This window comes from Takifugu rubripes, chromosome 10, assembly GCF_901000725.2.
Source record: "Takifugu rubripes chromosome 10, fTakRub1.2, whole genome shotgun sequence".
Taxonomy (NCBI): Eukaryota; Metazoa; Chordata; class Actinopteri; order Tetraodontiformes; family Tetraodontidae; genus Takifugu; species Takifugu rubripes.
Window position 1 is genome coordinate 10,862,510 of NC_042294.1, and position 18,248 is coordinate 10,880,757.

An 18,248-nucleotide genomic window follows, 5' to 3' on the forward strand; every position below is an offset into this window, starting at 1 on the left:
AAATACAAAGAATACAAAATATGTTGTTTTAATGATGGGTCCAGTTAAGCGATCAAAGATTAGATGAGAAAACATTTTTAAGGCTGTGTAGACACATTTGTCCCGCAGGGGTCGCTGTTTTCCCTTGAAACAGGCGCAGCCCCATGGAGGTACGCGCATGCGCAGTTTTCTAATTTGGCCTCATTTTCAGGCACTAATGATGCGCTGGAAGGTTGTCTGCTTCCATCGTTTCGAGACAACACTAATGTTTAATTTAGGCGCGAACAGCTTATTCGACAGGTCCTGACGAGAAAAGCCTCCGTGACGGCATCATATATGCATTTGGGCCACATTCACAGTAAGAAAGGGTTTTGGTGGATAAAATGGTTCACTTGAAATGTGGCTCATTCAGGTAGCTAACCTACGTCTAGCTACTTAGCGGTTAGCATGGTAGCCGTTCTGCTAGCAGTGTGATTGCTTTGTATTTTCAGGGACGTATATATCTGCCCTTCCTGTCTAATTTGCGACAGTTTTGCAGTGACGACTTGATGACGGTAGCTACGCGACTCTAATAGTCAGGGAGCGGACGTCAACACAAAGCTAGCGTGTTAGCTACCGGGGTTAGCCGTTACGTTACCCCGGAACTACGGAGCCCAGTGAGGCTAACGTTGCTAACTGGTATCAGGTCTTCACACATGAGCTGGTGTTATAACTATAGTTGTATCCGTTTTTTATTATCAAAGGCCCCGTTGACCGCCTCATTTGTCGCGTAGCAAAGCTAGCTGTGCTGGGTTACCGAACCTCGGTGGCATGTGTTTTGGAGCAGGCCCTTCGGGCCAATATTATCGGGCTTGTTTTGCATAATAGACGTGATAAAAAGAGGAAAAAATCAACCAACAGAATGAGAGAAAGAAACACGCGAACAGGGTTCATGCTAATGAATTGCTACCAATGGATCTAGAAGTTTATATGTGTTAATATTTCTGTGTAGTTCTGTATTTATACATATTTATATGTGTTTCTGTGCGTTTCAGAGCAGCGCTGATGTAGCAGTGACGTGAGCTCGTGGTGTTTTCTCCTCTACCTCCACCACCTTGGTGCACCAGCTCTGCCCCTCCCTCACCTGGGCCCCCTCCACTTGACCCTTGACTCTGGCGCTCGGACACTACAGCAGCTGCCAACGTCTCATCTTTCATCACCATCGGCTCGTCTTCGACGGGAAAAGACAACATTCTGTCCACGGAGATCATCAGAACACCTCCACACGTGCTGGTGGGGGTGTAGAAGAACTGCCCCCTCCTCTTCAGTTTTTCTGGAATATTTCGTTTTCGTTTCTCCTGGTTGGTTGGAGTCCGGCTCTGCCGGCGGCGTGACTTTTGAAACTGGGGCGCGATTCATGGGATGCAACCATGTCAGATCTGGGTGAACGCAGGCCGGTCAACACAGACTACGCTGTCTCCCTGCTGGAGCAGCTCAAGTTCTTCTATGAACAGAAGTTACTGACTGATGTGGTGCTGCTGGTGGAGGACACAGAGTTTCCCTGCCACAAGATGGTCCTGGCAACGTGCAGTTCTTATTTCAGGTGGGTGCGACATCTCCAGTTAGACGTGTTAGACATCAAGCGTTGTTGTTCCCCACCAGCTCCTACAGAAGTCTACAAGCCCACATTTGGCCCAAAGCTGAAGCTGCTCACATGCGTTGTTCCACCTCATTGAGCGACGGTCTATTATGGACCCAACCGTACTGGGAATGCTGGAATTGGTTCCTTAAAAACATGCAGACGTCTTTCCTGAACAGCAAACCTCTTCTGATTTATCTTGGTGTGGGATAAAGGAATCAACTTTTAACCTATATTCCTGCAGATGTATCCCATAAGTCCTCAGGGAGCCCTCGTGTGTGTGTGTGTGTGTGTGTGTGTGTGTGTGTGTGTGTGTGTGTGTGTGTGTGTGTGTGTGTGTGTGTGTGGGAGTGACGCAGCAGCTCTGTTCTGGGAACGGTCCATCTGTACATGACAGGAGCTCCTGCTGCATTTGACCGCAGCGCCCCCCCCCCCCCCATCCCACCCAGACATTCCAAGAAAAGGTCCAGACAACCAGATATCTTCCACTCTGGTTCCCACACGCTCGTTTTCCGGTGTGAGGGCTGTTCAGGGGTGTCGCACTGCTTCCTCTGAATTCTTTCTTTCTCTCTCTGCCACCTCTTCTCTTGTTCTGGCACGTCTGGCTTCGGGAGGGGGGGGGGGGGGGGGGGGGTGACTGTGCAGCTCGTTGTGTTTGGAGAGGAAAGTCTGGTCACGTAGGTCTGGATGAGAGATGGAGAGAGGAAGAGGAGGCAGCGGAGAGGAGGGGCTGCAGGGGCATGCTTGTGGGGTTACGTAATCTCCCCCCTCCCCCGAGCCCACGTACCCCCGTGCAGGGCGGTTTGGTTCCAGAATCTCCTATTCTGACTGGTGTGAATAAGAATAATTCAAGTTCTAGTTTGAAACTGGGTGTTTTTAAGGTCCAATGATGGACGAGAAGAAGAAAGTAGTGATTCCACAGTTTCTTCTCTCTGTTCTGCAGGGCGATGTTCATGAGCGGCCTTAGCGAGAGCAAACAGACCCACGTCCACCTGAAGAACGTGGACGCCACCACCCTGCAGATCATCATCACGTACGCCTACACGGGCAACCTCGCCATCAGCGACCGCACCGTGGAGCCGCTGTACGAGACGGCGTGCTTCCTACAGGTCTGCTCTCCTTTCACGCGAACGAATGACGGTGTCTGTGCACGCCGGTGCGTTGACCCGCTGACCTTCTCTGTCTCCAGGTGGAGGACGTCTTGCTGCAGTGCCGGGACTACCTGGTGAAGAAGATCAACGCCGAGAACTGCGTGCGCATGCTGAGCATCGGCGACCTCTTCAGCTGCCCCGAGCTGAAGCAGAGCGCCAAGCGCATGGTGGAGCACAAGTTCCCGGTGGTGTACCGGCAGGAGGCCTTCCTGCAGCTCTCCCACGAGCTGCTCATCGACGTGCTGAGCAGCGACAACCTCAACGTGGAGAAGGAGGAGACGGTGCGCGAGGCGGCCATGCTGTGGCTGGAGTACAACATGGAGGCGCGCTCGCAGCACCTGTCCTCCGTCCTCAGCCAGATCCGCATCGACGCGCTCTCCGAGGTGACGCAGCGCGCCTGGTTCCAGGGCCTGCCCCCCAACGACAAGTCGGTCGTGGTGCAGGGCCTCTACAAGTCCATGCCCAAGTTCTTCAAACCTCGCCTGGGCATGACCAAGGAGGAGATGCTCATCTTCATGGAGGCCTTGTCGGAGACGCACGGCGACGCGTACGTGATGTCCACCTCCCAGCCCACCACTGTTGTCTGTTACAGCCCGCAGGCGGAGAAGGTGTATAAGCTCAGCAACCCCCCGGGAGACCTACAGAAAGTGGGGACCCTTGTGACGCCAGACAACGACGTGTTCATCGCCGGCGGGCAGATACCGTTCAAAAACAGCATCACGAACCACGGCAAGAGCGGCAAGATCCAGGCGGTCTTCCACTCGGTCAGCAGCTTCTTCTGGTTCGACGCCCAGCAGAACACCTGGGTCCACAAAACCCCCATGGTCTGCGCCCGGATCAAGCCCTCGCTGGTCTACTGCGACGGCTACATTTACGCCATCGGGGGGGACAACGTGGGCGGCGAGCTGAACAAGCGCACGGTGGAGCGCTACGACTGCGAGAAGGACGAGTGGACCATGATGAGCCCGCTGCCTTTCGCCTGGAACTGGAGCACCTCGGTGGTGGCCCACAACTGCATCTGGGTGATGACACACGACTTGATGTACTGCTACTTCCCCCGCGCCGACACGTGGGTGGAGATGGCGATGCGGAAGACTAGCCGCTGCTTCGCCTCCGCGGCGGCCTTCGGTGACCTCATCTTCTACATCGGCGGCCTGCACGTGGTCAGCAACTCCGGCATCCGCCTGCCGACCAGCACCATCGACGGCTCGTCCGTCACCGTGGAGATCTACGACGTCAACAAGAACGAGTGGCGCCTGGCGGCCAACATCCCCGCCAAGCGCTACTCGGACCCGTGCGTGCGCGCGGTGGTGCTGCTGAACTCGCTGTGCATCTTCATGCGCGAGACCCACATGAACGAGCGGGCCAAGTACGCCATCTATCAGTATAACCTGGAACTGGACCGCTGGTACCTGCGCCAGCCTGTGTCGGACCGGGTGCTGTGGGACCTCGGCAAAGACTTCCGCTGTGCGGTGGGAAAGCTGTACCCCTCCTGCCTGGAGGAATCCCCCTGGAAGCCCCCCACGTACCTGTTCTCGCCAGATGGCGCCGAGGAATTCGAGGTAGACGGCGAGCTGGTGATGCTCCCGCACGTATAGCTGTATCCGACCCAAACAGGAAGCTGACTGATGCTGTCTTTGATGGGGGAGGGGCCTCAGAACTGAACATTGTAGCCCACCACAGGCCTGGGGTGACCCCTCACCCCCCTCCCCCATAAATCCCTTAATTTTTTCTCCGTTGAAGATTGACGTGTTCATCGAAATTAGTTAGAAAGTTATGACGGTGTTGATGCACTTAAATGGTTCTTGGAATTATAACTGTACCAAACACCCCCCCCCCCCCCCAACTCTGGCCTCCTTCTCTTTCATCACCTCTTTTTTTTTTTTCTCTCACCGCCATTTAAACGCCACAAAGTCGCCGACTGAGGCTGCGCCTGCAAATCTGGCAGCAGGTCAGCTGACGTGAATAAAGTTTTTTTTTTTTTTTTTTTTTAAACATTTGGAGGCAAAACAAGAGTCGTAGATAAACAAGATCAGGAAAGTCACGTTCTAGATATCAAATCAGGTATTTCGGGTCCGGCGGTGGCGGAGGGGGCGGGGTTATCGTTCAAGAACAGGGGGCCGAGTGTGCGCTGGGCGGCTGCAGGTCCGGTCTGCCCTCGCCGCTCCGGCCCTCTGCCCTGGCTCCTCCCCCTCGCCATCACGCCATCATGTTTCTCACCTCCGCTCAGAACCGGAACCCTTTCAGGCTCATGCATTTTTTATTATTATTTCCAAGCTGCTGAAATATAAATATATAGTAAAATATATATTTTTCATAGCTGTTTTAGTGTGGGGAAGAAAAGCCCCCGTCTATTTTGTATTAGTGTCATTTTTTATTTAATCTCAGACATTACTGTAGTACGAATGTGGGTAGGTTTCCATTTTCCGTATTTAGATTAAGATTTTTTTTTGTCTTTCGAGTGACTTGAGGAATCGATGCTGCTCACCGGAGGAGGAGGAGGCTGGGAGTTGCCGTGGTAACGCAGCAGCAGGCGTCAGGAGGGGGGGCATAAAAATATAAGATTTAAAACTAAACATGAGCACAGGTGCTTCATGACGAAACCTAACTAGCATGTTTGGCTGCATCATATTCCTTTGGCACTGTATTTTGAATGAACGTTAATTTATTAAAAAAGTTACCAAAACGTTCTGAAAACAGGCTGTCCGTGTTTTTGTTTGTTGGTTTGTTGGTGACAAATTGACTTTAAAATGAGATTAGAGGGGAAAATGTTTAGCTGATTTTCTTACCTGTGACCAGCCGATAGCGGAAGTGGCTATTTATTTATTTTCTACCCACAGAGTCTTTAAACAGGTTTAAATCAGTTTTAATTCAGCAACATCACTTTCTTCTCAAATACATTAAAAGCATCTTTCAGGAAAATATTCTGTTTTAATTCACAATACATTCTCTTAAATATAAAAGGAAAACTGATCGGAGGATTTTAAAAAAAATAAAGAAAGCAACTCCCCTCCCCCCCCCCCCTTCATCCCATCCGAGCAGATTTGGGAGACGACCCAACGCGTGTTGAACACCAAATATTCAAATATTGACATTTATATTGTTTTCAGACAGACGCTGTAGAACAGGAGACGGCATGCTCACCACTTCCATCCAAACGCTGTTAAATATTGGAAACAGGAGGGAAACGATCCTGCAGAGACGTCACCACGAGTCGATAAGACCTCAGACAACATTTAGCTTTGATTTTGATCAGTTTCTCCCCAAATAATCATCATGTTTTAGACAACAGTTTTAAAAAAAGGCATGGGCGATGGAGTCGAGGTTTCTTCCGTCAGCAGTAACGTGATCCTTGTAACAGCGATGGGAACCTTGGGATCAAGTGTGATTATTCAAATGTGTCACGGTGCCACCAGCATGGGCGGAAAAACACGGAGCCAAACCACCGAACGCAGCTCACGTGTTGGGCGAAACGTTTCCACATTGGTTCACAACCAGTTGGGTTTTTAGAGGTTTTCCAGGCTCCTCCCGTGTTTCCCGTGAAGGCGGCGGGGATCCGTTCGTCCAACGGGAAGAGGCTGAAATATTCTGGATTCTGATTATTGGTGCTGAGAGTTCTGTGGACCCGGGCCCGAGGCGGAGGGGAAGGAACGTCTTCCTGAGGTCTCAGGGTTTGACCTCCGCGGGGGGGTCGGCCGGCGTGGTCACACCTGAAGGCTGAGCGAGTGTGGAAAACCAGGACGACATGGCAGACTTGGCGCTGGTCAAAGCTCCGCCCACAGACTGACCTGGAACAAATCGGGGGCTATTTTTAGCACCGTTTTTAGGTTCTAGCGCGTTCTCTTTTACGTTCCTCTTACCTACGACCTTCCCCGTCTGGACCACGCTCCGGCTGGTGGTCATCATGGCGTTTCCGATCTTCTTCCCTCTCTCACTGTTCTGCACCGAGCTGCGGAGGGCAGAACAACATCGTCACATCCGCTTTTGTGATTCCAACATTTCTGGTTTTTCTGGAGACAAACGTGCTCTTCCGACAGGCCTCCTCGACCCCTCCCACTGCTCCCATTACACTTTTGCATCATTCATGAGCAGCATTGTGATCAAGAATGGACAGACTGGCCTCAAATGGACCCTTGCAAACAAATAATTCACCAACTTGTCCCAGTGTCCCCACTTTCTCCTCATCCTGCACCATCAGGAGGGGGGGGGGGGACACCGTGAAGACTCAGTCTGACCTGACTGACGTCATTCTGAGACGCTCAAGAGGAGGTTGCTGATAATCGGGTTACATTCTCCTGTGGGCTGAGTGAATATTCATGGCGTTGCTGGGTTTTTATGGCTGCTTCTGTTCCCTGTGAGAATGAGGATGAACCAGTCCGTAAAGGCTCGCCGCGGAGCCGTTTATCTGCCGCCGCCGCAGCAACGACTGGAGGAAGATCAGCCCGGCCTGGCTCGATGCCCCTCCTCTGACAAAAAAGCTGAGGCAGGAAGCGAGAGGCGCGAGGCCCACGTGGACGGGTGCCAAGCTTCCTGCCTCCAAACGCTGCCAGCCCGGATCCATCCAGGGGCTCAGGGGGCGGTGGGGGTCAGTCAGGCCCCTTTAAACCCCCCCCTCCTGAGGATTCATCAGCACACCAGCTCTACATGCATCTCCATCCATCATTATGGAGGAAAACAACATTCCTTTTAATTGAAATCTGTAAGATAAACGTATGTCCTCAACATTAAGCTACGGTGTGTGTGTGTGTGGAGCTGGATATAAATCAGCTGGGTAACCATAGCAACAGCTCCAGCTGTGGGCGGGGTCAGCTTTCAACCAAACACTGTTCTGGCATGAAACCAGAGCTGGACTTTGGGTCTGTTTTCCAGAATGGAACTCACCCATAATTAATGACCTCAGCTGATACGAGACCCTCGCTGCCTACAACAAACACCCCAAACCGGCCCCCCCACCTTCAACCTGAGCCCAGCAAGCAACTCCAAACATAACCGCCGACTCAAAATAAAGATGGATCACATGCTGTCATTTTCTCACGTTGACAGAGTAAGTCCACGCTTCCGCGCCACTGTTGGCACCTCAGAAATGATTTTTAACATTGTTATTATCCATTAACATTCATCATTTACAACTGTTTAACTGATTTACCTCGTGTAATTATGGATGCAGGAAATGTTATTTTGTTGTTTAAGTCTCTGTGACCACAAGAGGGCAGCATCACGTGGACTGTAGTGCATTCAAGGAAGGAAGGAAGGAAGGAAGGAAGGAAGGAAGGAAGGAAGGAAGGAAGGAAGGAAGGAAGGAAGGAAGGAAGGACGAATACTCACTGTGAGAGTCGTAGCTTCACATCAGCGACACTGTACTGACCCTGGAACGGGTGCCTGCAGCACAACAAACACATGACAAATGACCCCATCTCAAGCGATAGATGCTGAAGGTTTCACAAACGCATATTAAAACTGGGAACTTCCTCCCAGGAATGCTGGTAAAGCGCACATACCCGGGGGTGACGGCGACCATGGCGGGGTGCTTGTTGCTGAACCACACTCGGTAGTTGTGGGTGATCTTCCAGGCGGTCACGAAGGCGGCGCCGTAATCGGCCAGCAGCCGCTCGTTATCTGAGCGGGAAGAGTCAGAACTCGTTGAATTGGAGCTCAGCGCCACATTTAACAACCTTTCCTAGAAGTGCGGATGACAAAGCCAGGCTGAGCGTCTCTACCTTCCTGTAGGGCAGACGACAGTAGCGAGTGAAGGTAGATGACAAACTGGGACCTGATCCACTCGTCTCCGCCCTCCCAGCCCGTCCCATCGAGGAAAACATCGTCGCGGTTCTCCGTCACGTGCTTGACCAGGTAGTCGGCGAAGCGCAGATCCGCCGTGGTCAGGCTCAGCCCCTTCCGGAGCTCAGGGTCCTGGATCTGGACGCTGGCTTCGTCGACCTGTGGTGGAACTCACTGGTGAGGACTAACTTACAGCTCCCATTAAATGAATGTGCTTTTTAACCTTTAAGTCTTTAGGACTCACATCAATAATCGCATCAGTGAGGTGCCTCTGCTGCCGAAAGAGGATGTTGGTTGCCCCGGCAACGAAGCCACGCACGGTCACGTCGGACAGAAGGTGATGCTGCTGCAGCGCCATGTAGGGCAGACAGAGGTATCCCTGACGACGGAAGGTCATAAAGGTTATGTTGCGTCTCCCTCCCACACTTAACCCAAACCTTTACCCAGTACAGCTCTCGTCTGGTCGATGCCTGACATCCTGGAACCAGCGTTTCAGATATTTACCTTTGTAAAAACGGGGAGTGGCAGGCCATACTGGTCCTCCTCCAGACCAGAAACCAGCCCCTGGACGACCCCTCCCTGGCCACTGACGGCCTGCGGCTGCACGGTGATGGGGGTCTCTGGGTTGGAGTCGAAGGCAGCGTCCGTTTGCTCCTCCACAGCAGCGTCTTCAGTCCCACCTTCTTCTAAAACGCTGGGGTCCAGCGTCTCCCAGTCGCTGTCCCCCGACTCTGGTGACGTGCGTGACGCTGGTTTGAGAAGGTGGTTGTCCCCCTCCGTGCTGGGTCCAGATGACAGCTGCGTGGCGGGCTCACTGGACCCCTCCAGCTGCAGCTGCGTGTTGTCGAGGTCGGTGACGGACACGGAGACGAACTCCTCGGCTCCCGAGGCGATTTCCTCCAGACTCAAGTCCTCCGACAGGCTGCTCTTCGGCCTGTAGGAGGAGGAATCCACCAGGCCGTGCTCCATCATACCTGCTCCAATCAAAACCATCAATCTGCTGATTTCCTGTCCGTTTCCTGTTTGTTAAGAGTTAAAGAGAAGAGCTTCTGACCTGGAAACAAGGATAAGACCGTCATCAGAGCTCCAACTAGCCTGCTGACTGGAGACACGTAGAACAATACCTGCAGAGACACAAACAAGAGTCACTTCTCAAAGGTTCAGAACAGCTGAAACTGAGCCGCGCATTCGAAATCTGACCTTCTTCTCCAGCAGGATCAGCTTGAAGAGGATGAGAACCTGAAAGATACGATTAAAAAGTTACCAATAACGGTGACACAAGCAGCCTTTGACAGTTCCCGCTGCGGCTTTTCTACCTTGTGTCGAAAGTGTAATATTAAATCTCTTGGCGATAATCCTAAAGAGAGAAAACGGAGGACAAAAAAAAGACATGAAGACAAATACAGCAGGAGCTCTGCGGGGAACTGGAGGTGCCGAGTGTATTGACACGTCACCCACCGAGATAAACCTGCGAACCCTCCAGAGCAGAACCCTTCAGGGAGCCGTTCATGTGCTCGTACAGCTCCTGTGGGGCCGGACAGAGAGCTGGAGGTTAGTCAATGGAGCTGAATAACAATGGGGGGGGGGGTCAACACCGATTCTCACCTTCAAAATGGAAATCTGGGAGAAATCTTTCTCCTCAAAGTAGGCGTGCGTGATGAGCTGCAGCTTTGCCTGGAGGAGACCGTAGAGCGGCTGCAGGGGAGGAAAAGAACCAGGAAAGTGCTGAAGCGTCCTCGTTTTTTAAAAAAATGACCTGTTTAGGTCCTTAAAACCAGCTTCTACTCACCACTCTGCTGAGCACGCACACGCTCTTCTGAACCGTCTCCCTGGTGACGTCGGCCTGTCGGACCTTCAGGGCCTGCGGGTGAATTCAGAGCATGGAATCGTCGCGCTGCCGTCACAGCGCACAAACACTGATGTGGAGCTTGGAGCGCCGGTTTAATACAGGAGCCCTGACGACATTTCTGCACAGTATAAATATATTTATGACCCACCTTCGCTTCTATCTGCCGATAACAAGAAACTCCATAGACACACTTCCTGTCTCCGCCTAGTGGCGGCAGGTGGAAATACACAGTATCTGCAAAACAATATCAGTAAAATTTGAATGTGGACAAACACAGTCTTTAACTTTAACCTTCAACATCACTGATATCTCCAGTGAGACAACCTGCTGGACCAGTAAATGCAACTGGGGGGTGCTTGAGGAGCAGTTTTTTAGTGACATTAATTCCAGTGAGCTAAAATCGCAGCTTTGCTGAATCTTCTTCACCAGCGAAAACGGATTAACGGTGATGAAAGTGGCATGAGGAGAAGACAGGATCTGGCTGCTAATGAGGTTAAGATGTGGTCTGGATGGGAGCAGCAGGGTCGCAGAGGTTGGACTGGGACGGCAGAGATTAACCAGAGCAGCAGCCACCAGGCATCTGGACAGATGCTGTGGCGCAGTCTTGATGTTAATCAGAGGAGGAGCATCTCCACCCTGTCAGAGTTCTGCTTTTATCCCTTGGCTATAATATATATATAATGGCTTCTGATTGTTCTGCTCGCTTCACAGACGGCAGGGGGCGCTCTAACTCCAGCTCACACAGCCACAGAGGAGCCGTCATGACAGAACCGGGCCTGTCCTCCTGTGCCAAACATTAACAGTGACATCATCCAATAGCATCTGATTAAAGACAAGAAGAATTCTGTGGGTCTTGTGCTAGCAGGATGAAACTATCCCTCTGTGAACAGCACACGTCTGGTGATTTCCACTTTAATGGCGCGTGTCGGTCACAGACTCCTGCAAAATCCTCCACTGCTCTGCTTTTAATTGCAACACACCCTGAAGCAGCAGAAGCTAATGTGAGGAAATGAGCTGCAGGGACGGATTCGGGACTCCTCACGCTACTCTTGAGAGGTTCTGGCGGCACCAGTGCAGCAGAACAATAACATGAGAGTCACAAGAGAGTTCGTCCGCTATCGGCTCAGTTCCGCTGTCGGTTTACATCCCATTTGAGCCACACAAAACAGATTTTTAATTATTGTTTTGTTCATTTTCATTTGTCTTTGAGTCATTCCTAAATTCAGAGACTCCCTACCTTCCTGGTAGTTGTGCGCCCCATCAGGAAGAGCCAGGAACGGGAGATACTTCCACTCGTCCGGCAGGACGTTGCTGTCGTGACCTTCGTCCGGCATCAGGGGAGGGTACGAAAACTCAACCTGACGGTGGAAAGAGACCTCAGCTGATCTGGAGTTTTCTGTCTTGTGCTTGAGGTGATTTGTAGCCTAAAACTTAACATATCCATTACTCCTTTTTATTAACAAACTTAGTAATATTGAGCAATGTCAATAACGTAGCAATAACACGGCAGACAGCAGTAATCAGCCTCCAACCAGAACAACCGGCTTGTACCACACACACACACACACACACACACACACACACACAGACACGGACTATGATTCACTCTTGGAGGATAAACGTGTGTATTCCCTCAGGGCAGGGCACTACCACTGATACTCTGAACAGAAACACGCCCTCGTCTCCTCCCTGCTGCAGACACAGATGGACAACAGGTGAACAAAGGGGCCGTCCTAGGAGGTGTCCCCCGCCGAGACGGGAGCTCAATCTGATACCCAGCTGGAGACCACTGACCCCGATCAAATAACCTCCGCTGCCCTGAGGTAACGGAGGGAGGACAAAGAGCGCACGCTCTCTGCCAAGTCCCTTTTTTGCTGCAGAAATGGGCCTTTTATATCTGTGCGCTGAACAGCAGCTGCCTGTTAACGAGGCCGCGAATCCTCTGTGTGTTCAGAGCTCAGACAGATGGAGCGCAGCGACAACAAGGAGGAGCTGCCGTCAGCTCAGCCCAGGGGATTCGAGGAAATCCATTAAGGTGCACAGTCACTTCTGCTAATTAGCAGGTATGAAATGCTGCTGGGGTCTCACTGGGGATAAAAGGCCAATATTTTAAGAACAAAATAAGTGTAAAACGTGACATTTAGCTGTGAGATTGTTGGTTAGCTGAAGTGAATCCTCATCTGTTTGAAAATCCAGACATATTTGATGTGACTGGTTCGTTTAATCGGAATCAGAAGTAATCACATGCCGACACTCTGCAGCTCCAGGCGGATTTAAAAATGTCTCCAGTAATAAACATCATTTGCAAGCAGAAGAGTGGATGTTTGCTGGTTGCAGCCCTAAATTTGTAGTTGAACATGTTGCCCTCTTACAGCGCAGGGCTCCTATAACTGTATGTAAACATTAATTATGAATGATCACAAGGTATCTGAGCAACAGGACTGAAAACTAATTTCAGCAAATACAAGAAAATAGTCTCTTCATAGACTCACTACAAAGAACTTGTTACATATGTTAATTCACCTGTTTTGCCTTATCTTGTCTTATTTTGCATAGAAATATAAATTTCACTTCAGATACAGTATCATTACAAGGGCCCTCCAGCCCAGACAATTAATGCGGTCTATGAGTCTTTAAACACCAGGGCACCCGGATCTACCCACCGATGATTACTGTTCTTGACCAGAACTACATTTTCATAATTATCTGCCGACTCGTAATCAGTCTGGTCACGAGGGAAAGAGGGCAATTAAAGCAGAGCTGCAGAAGGAAGAGATGTGCATGCAGCAGAACAACGTTACATAACCATGAGAGCTCAGAGCCAAGAACTGATGTTAAATGCAACCTCTCCACACTGCATGCCAGGGTATCTTATCGTCACGTCATTGACCTGAGTGCTCACAGACAGGTAAACGGACGACCACACGGGTTCAAAAACTGTTTCAAACTACATAGATTTTATTGGTCCTATCTGTGAATTTGGAATGATCTAGCTAATTGTTGGCTGTGCTAACACAGGACAACCGTTCGCGTACCTGACAGCCCTTCTTGTGGTGAAATCCAACGACCACGATATGCAGCACCGGTCCCTTCACCTCGTCTCTGCCTTGGGACTCCATTCCTACCCCCAAGCCGATGTCCGGGCTGCGCTGCACTGCTTTAGCCTCGGAGAGGGGTCACCGCAGTGAACGAAACCAGGTTTTCTCCAGCTACTGTGAATCGATGTGTCCAAAACAGTCAGGCACGGTCATAACACGGCCACAGCTGCGATCTCTTCCGCCTCGTCCAGCAGCACCAAATGTGACCTGCGTTGAGAGCGTTCCCCGCGTACTTCCGCGTTCGTCGTTTACCTCCTCTACAACATGAGCCACTCATGGCTCAGAAAAAAAAGGGGGAGGGTTTTACTCGACTTGATCCGCCATTGAGTATCGATTGTTCGCTCAGCTTGCATTCAAGGGGGGAGATAAGTTGTAACATAAAAAGAAACGACGTTTTCATATTTCTGCAAAAACAATATCTTACCACATGAAGGACCGTGATGAGAATATATCCAAAAAAAAATTATTTTTTTTTAATGGACAAATAAATTACTACATTTTAAAAACCGAATTATAGACTTACCGACTTTGTCGCGCGTTTGACCTACACGGATAACTATCTTGACACTGCTCTTTGTAGCAGTGAAAAGGATGACGTTATCGCTTGGGTAGCGCGAACAGCGCCGCTCTGTGGAGATATTGGGGATTGTACAAATAAATCGTATTCCTTTTTATTGTTTTATTATTATTGGTTCGGCTGTTACGATAATTCTCTAAATACGTTTTTTAACCTTATATATTTCGAGATAATGTGGAAACACACAAGTCACGTCGGTCTGTGTTACGTTAGTCGTTCAGCGCTCTACTGCTTTGGGCTGGCTACTGGCGTTCATCTCTCGATTGCTTCGGGCTGAATTTATTTGATCGAATATGGCGGCGACGAATCCTTCGCAATTGCTTCCACTTGGTTCGTAAATTTCAACGAATTTTAAATAATTTGCGCAGTTGGCTAACTATGAATTCAGAATACAGTTGTAATACTGCGAATAAGATATTTTTAACATTAGCAATAGCCCATCATGTACATGTGCTTATTTGCGAGGGGGCCAATGTCGCGACATGCAGGTCAACGTATATAGTGTGTTTTTTAACATATATGGAGGGTTTTTAATTGTTGTTGCTCGGTTCTACCTCAGCATGGGGACTTGTTTTAGCCGGTCCCGTCCGAAAGAATAAATCTGGGAATTTAAATTTTTGTTTTCTCCTCTGGTTTTGAATCTGATGGTATGGTTAAAAAGAAATGGTCGCAAGCTGTATCTCTTTGAAGAACTCGCCTTTTATGATTACATATGTTTTTTAGCCGACATATGTAAAAATACTTGTCTCCGACCAAAAGCGAAATAAAATATTAGAATCATGCCATCAGAAGTCACATCTGTCGCAGATCTCCGTATTTCTGATTTAACCTTTGTTTAAATTGTCGTTTTTCTCCTTGTAGAGCTGGTGGACAAATGTATTGGTTCAAGAATTCACATTGTCATGAAAACTGACAAAGAGATTGTCGGCACCCTGCTGGGATTTGATGATTTCGTCAGTATCCTTTCAACGTTGTGTGTTTCTGTGGGTTTACCAGCCTACTTTGCTTCAGTTCTTTGCCTCCCCACTCCTGTAGATGTTCTGATCAAGTGTCATGTCAGATCTGTAACACCAACCTGCTCCTGTTTGCTCCGTTATCACCATATTCTTGACTCATTGCCTCAGATATGGTCTTGGAAGACGTGACGGAATTGTAAGTACGCATCCTCTTTTTCCCTCTAAGCTTTGAGTTTGTGTCATTCTGTAAATGTTTCTGTCTCAGTGAGGTCACACCAGAAGGGAGAAGAATAACCAAACTGGACCAGATTCTTCTCAATGGCAATAACATCACAATGGTACGTGAGGCAATATTCTGGCTTTTGCTGCCTTTACGCTCGCCAAATAAATCTTTGTTGTTTTGTAGCTCATCCCGGGAGGAGAAGGTCCTGAAGTATGAGGGTGGCTGTAACCTGCGTTCTGCTCTCTCGTGAACTTTGACTTTACTTTTCCTGACCTTTTGTTTCCTGAATATTTTTGTAACAACACATTTGTTGAAGAGATGTTGAGTGAAAACCACTTAGAACAAGAGTAGTTTTCTTTAAAATAAGCAAGAAACCTTTTGGAAAAAAAAAAAACTATTTTATTTTTTAGATTGATTTGTACCCCGATAATGCGATGAAACTGCAACTCTGGATGTTTTGGATGATTTTGAAGAATAAACTTGATTAAACAGTTACACGTGTCCCGCTTTCTCATCCTTCAAGCTTCAGTACATGGAAGGTTTCTCTTCTCCTTTGGGATTGGTCACTTTATCCAGATTCTTGTTGATGATGTCATAGAACTCAGCCTACAACCAAAGAAGAGGATTTTCTCTAGCAGAGCGATGATTAAAATAAGCCAAATCAATCCGTTTAACTCACGTAGAATCCACGAATGTCCAGAACGATCACCCTGATCTCGGAGAAGATGGCCACGTCCTTGTCATGGACCAGTGAGCGGTAGTCCATCTGGAGATAGAGGCTCGTTGGTCAGACTTACCGGCTACTTCTGGAACCTCTCGCATTTTTTCTGAACCAGCTGATGGTCTCTACACAAAGACTCACCACGTGCGTGTCTTTGGAAGCTTTGGCGACCGCGTCTCCACGTTCGGTGAAGTATCTGAACAGTTGGGACAGGAAACGCCGCCTAAATGTCTGCTCAGATTTAACGGCGAGCCCAGGGGGCGGTGGGGGCGGAGTCACGCAACAACACCTTAAAACTGATTTAAAATGTGCGTCCGGCCTACTTGTTGATGTTGGACTGGAAAGTGTCGGCTTTGGTCTTCACTGCAGCGATCCTCTCCAAGATTTTCTCCTGTTTGAGAAAACAAGCTTAAAGCTTAAAGTGTCCGGATGAAACCGAGCAGGTGTGCTGATCCGGACGGGTTACCTGGATGGCAACTCCAAAGTCATTCCCATCTTCTATTTTAGGGATGAGGTGCTGAATCCAGGAGGAAACCTGCGGTGATAGACACAGGTCAGAGGGGAACTAAACCATTAACATGTCGCCAGAGCATCCACTCACTGTGATGATGGTCTCCCGGAAGGCAGCGATCTCTGGCTTCACCTTCTCCAGAAGCATCATGATCTTCTCATTCCCCTTGATGAAGCCACACTTTGGAGCTGAAGGGAGGAGAAATCAGGCTTTTTCCTCAGCTATTGTGTGAGTTTACAGATTTAACAGTAAAACACAAGAGCTTACGTTTTTTCTTCTCTTTTTCTTCACTTTTATCGGTCTCCATTTCCTTGGAGGGGAATTTAACACAGACAAATGATAAAGTGTTAAAGAATTGTAGTAAAGTTCATCAGTTTGGCCTCAGGCTGGTTGGTTAGACTATTAGGTTTACAGTCGGTTGACAGATGTTGCTCCTGCGGCCTCTATTGACTGAGTCTTAACAATTGAAGAGCCGTTTGGGGGTCATCCCAGGACTCACCTCGTCTTCTGGAGCTGGAGGTTCTGGTATTGGGATGTCCAGAGGAGCCCTAAGTAAGTTCATATCTGTAATTCTGAAAGATTCATCCTGAAGACACGATAAAGAGAAAACAAAAGTCAGAAACAGATCTGATGCTATTTAACACAAGACTTAAACCAAGATGGCAGACTACAGGGGGTGATATAATCTGTGCATTACATTTAGGAGATGTGTATTAAAGAAACCTGCTCCCATAATTGTTCACTGCACTAATAACTTTATTTAAATGCAACTGCTTTGTTTTCTATTTACATTTCAGTTCCCAGCTCTGGATCATGACACTTTCTGCCCTTAACAAAGCCCAGATATCCTGATTGAAACGTGGGATTGTGCCTCCTTGTACAGATTCCATACACATTTGTAGCAGAATAATTACATTTAAACAAAGAACCTGCTGACCCTAAGCAGAGCATCCAGGTGTTTGATCTTCTGTGGGATGTAGTTTGAGAACAAATTTCCAGCCTGGAAATACCAGAAAAGATCAAAATTAGGTCACGCAGCTTGCTTAGAATAAGAATTGTGTTTTATTCATCAAAAAGTGAAACAAAACGACGTGGCTCTGCACACCTCAAGAAACAAAGACTGGCGGAAGTTCTCCACCTAAAAACAAGATGAACACCATTAAAGCTGCTGAATCATGTTTTCACGACATTTACTTTCGTTTTTCCACCCTCACGGGGAGCTTTCCGTCCCCGACACAAGATCAATCTACCCCAACTGATTTTTGATGCGATTCTGATCGAAGAACGGACGGGATTTAAAAGTTTTTAAAACGTTGAAAGTGTACCGCGCTGCACCTGAACGCACCACAAACTCACCTTCTCCGCGTTCTGGCTGCTGATCTTCAGGATCGACGTCTTTGACATGATTCAGTGGGATTTTCACACGTTACAATATAAATGATCCGTTTTAAGACACGTGGAGCTTCGAGAGAGGACACCGCGTCTCTTCCGTGAGATTTATTTAATTTCTTCTCTATTCAGTTTCGATTTTAGACATAACGCACCTCCCACCGAGGAGGAGGTGGAGGCAGAGTGGAGCGTGAGTGAATTAAATACTTTAAATGTGCACATAATTGTTGAAAACAAAAGTATATATATATATTAATATTAGTCCACAAGCAGCGTTCCTATTAATCTTACTGCGAGAAATTTCGATTTTAAAAGTTATTTTTTCTACATCGCTAAAGCATGCTTATTTTATGTACCCCAAAATAAAACATACCATATTTTTGTCCGGTGTTTGCTTG

General features: G+C 48.7%; 4 protein-coding genes and 1 long non-coding RNA gene across 6 annotated transcripts; 3 read left to right on the forward strand and 2 right to left on the reverse strand.

Moving 5' to 3' along the window:
* Nucleotides 1-182: 182 nt before the first annotated feature.
* On the forward strand, nt 183-5,445 carry kbtbd2 (kelch repeat and BTB (POZ) domain containing 2). 2 transcript variants are annotated; one of them, XM_003968162.3, is made up of 4 exons: nt 183-337; nt 1,014-1,561; nt 2,541-2,706; nt 2,787-5,445. In XM_003968162.3, exons 2-4 carry the CDS (start codon nt 1,389-1,391, stop codon nt 4,344-4,346), a joined length of 1,899 nt encoding a protein of 632 aa, XP_003968211.1. In that variant the 5' UTR covers nt 183-337; nt 1,014-1,388; the 3' UTR covers nt 4,347-5,445. The 2 variants fall into 2 exon arrangements, with proteins under 2 accessions (XP_003968211.1, XP_029698458.1); XM_029842598.1 differs by lacking the exon at nt 183-337 and adding an exon at nt 429-657.
* Nucleotides 5,446-5,598: 153 nt separating this feature from the next.
* On the reverse strand, nt 5,599-13,719 carry avl9 (AVL9 homolog (S. cerevisiase)). Its single transcript, XM_003968169.3, has 16 exons — nt 13,411-13,719; nt 11,613-11,733; nt 10,524-10,609; nt 10,316-10,387; nt 10,132-10,221; nt 9,985-10,051; nt 9,843-9,883; nt 9,727-9,765; nt 9,581-9,650; nt 9,031-9,500; nt 8,771-8,905; nt 8,466-8,685; nt 8,247-8,364; nt 8,074-8,127; nt 6,609-6,697; nt 5,599-6,536 (listed from the first exon to the last, which is right to left on the reverse strand). Exons 1-16 carry the CDS (start codon nt 13,492-13,494, stop codon nt 6,415-6,417), a joined length of 1,878 nt encoding a protein of 625 aa, XP_003968218.2. The 5' UTR covers nt 13,495-13,719; the 3' UTR covers nt 5,599-6,414.
* Nucleotides 12,100-13,128, forward strand: LOC115251193 (uncharacterized). Its single transcript, XR_003889756.1, has 3 exons — nt 12,100-12,198; nt 12,330-12,438; nt 13,020-13,128. It is a non-coding gene; the product is annotated as an uncharacterized lncRNA (long non-coding RNA).
* A 527-nt stretch (nt 13,720-14,246) lies between the features above and the next one.
* On the forward strand, nt 14,247-15,722 carry lsm5 (LSM5 homolog, U6 small nuclear RNA and mRNA degradation associated). The gene is made up of 5 exons (XM_003968161.3): nt 14,247-14,380; nt 14,912-15,007; nt 15,175-15,202; nt 15,272-15,344; nt 15,413-15,722. The coding sequence occupies exons 1-5, from the start codon at nt 14,344-14,346 to the stop codon at nt 15,443-15,445; spliced, it is 267 nt and encodes an 88-aa protein (XP_003968210.1). The 5' UTR covers nt 14,247-14,343; the 3' UTR covers nt 15,446-15,722.
* Nucleotides 15,613-18,014, reverse strand: psme2 (proteasome activator subunit 2). Its single transcript, XM_003968160.3, has 11 exons — nt 17,818-18,014; nt 17,567-17,599; nt 17,399-17,461; nt 16,961-17,047; nt 16,729-16,771; nt 16,552-16,649; nt 16,417-16,485; nt 16,274-16,341; nt 16,092-16,146; nt 15,909-15,995; nt 15,613-15,835 (listed from the first exon to the last, which is right to left on the reverse strand). Exons 1-11 carry the CDS (start codon nt 17,863-17,865, stop codon nt 15,755-15,757), a joined length of 732 nt encoding a protein of 243 aa, XP_003968209.1. The 5' UTR covers nt 17,866-18,014; the 3' UTR covers nt 15,613-15,754.
* Between the last annotated feature and the right edge of the window lie 234 nt (nt 18,015-18,248).

Bases quoted from the DNA above. Each gene is read 5' to 3' on its own strand.
- avl9 (XM_003968169.3), bottom strand. From the start codon at position 13,494: ATGGAGTCCCAAGGCAGAGACGAGGTGAAGGGACCGGTGCTGCATATC. The intron at 11,734-13,410 runs GTACGCGAACGG...TTCCACCGTCAG, and splicing joins ACCACAAGAAGGGCTGTCAG to GTTGAGTTTTCGTACCCTCC. The intron at 8,365-8,465 runs GTAGAGACGCTC...CTTCCCGCTCAG, and splicing joins GTCGTCTGCCCTACAGGAAG to ATAACGAGCGGCTGCTGGCC.
- kbtbd2 (XM_003968162.3), top strand. From the start codon at position 1,389: ATGTCAGATCTGGGTGAACGCAGGCCGGTCAACACAGACTACGCTGTC. The intron at 1,562-2,540 runs GTGGGTGCGACA...TCTGTTCTGCAG, and splicing joins ACGTGCAGTTCTTATTTCAG to GGCGATGTTCATGAGCGGCC. The intron at 2,707-2,786 runs GTCTGCTCTCCT...CTCTGTCTCCAG, and splicing joins AGACGGCGTGCTTCCTACAG to GTGGAGGACGTCTTGCTGCA.
- lsm5 (XM_003968161.3), top strand. From the start codon at position 14,344: ATGGCGGCGACGAATCCTTCGCAATTGCTTCCACTTG. The intron at 14,381-14,911 runs GTTCGTAAATTT...TTCTCCTTGTAG, and splicing joins TTCGCAATTGCTTCCACTTG to AGCTGGTGGACAAATGTATT. The intron at 15,008-15,174 runs GTATCCTTTCAA...TCATTGCCTCAG, and splicing joins GGGATTTGATGATTTCGTCA to ATATGGTCTTGGAAGACGTG.
- psme2 (XM_003968160.3), bottom strand. From the start codon at position 17,865: ATGTCAAAGACGTCGATCCTGAAGATCAGCAGCCAGAACGCGGAGAAG. The intron at 17,600-17,817 runs GTGAGTTTGTGG...TCTTGTTTTTAG, and splicing joins GCAGCCAGAACGCGGAGAAG to GTGGAGAACTTCCGCCAGTC. The intron at 15,836-15,908 runs GTGAGTTAAACG...CTTTGGTTGTAG, and splicing joins TGGACATTCGTGGATTCTAC to GCTGAGTTCTATGACATCAT.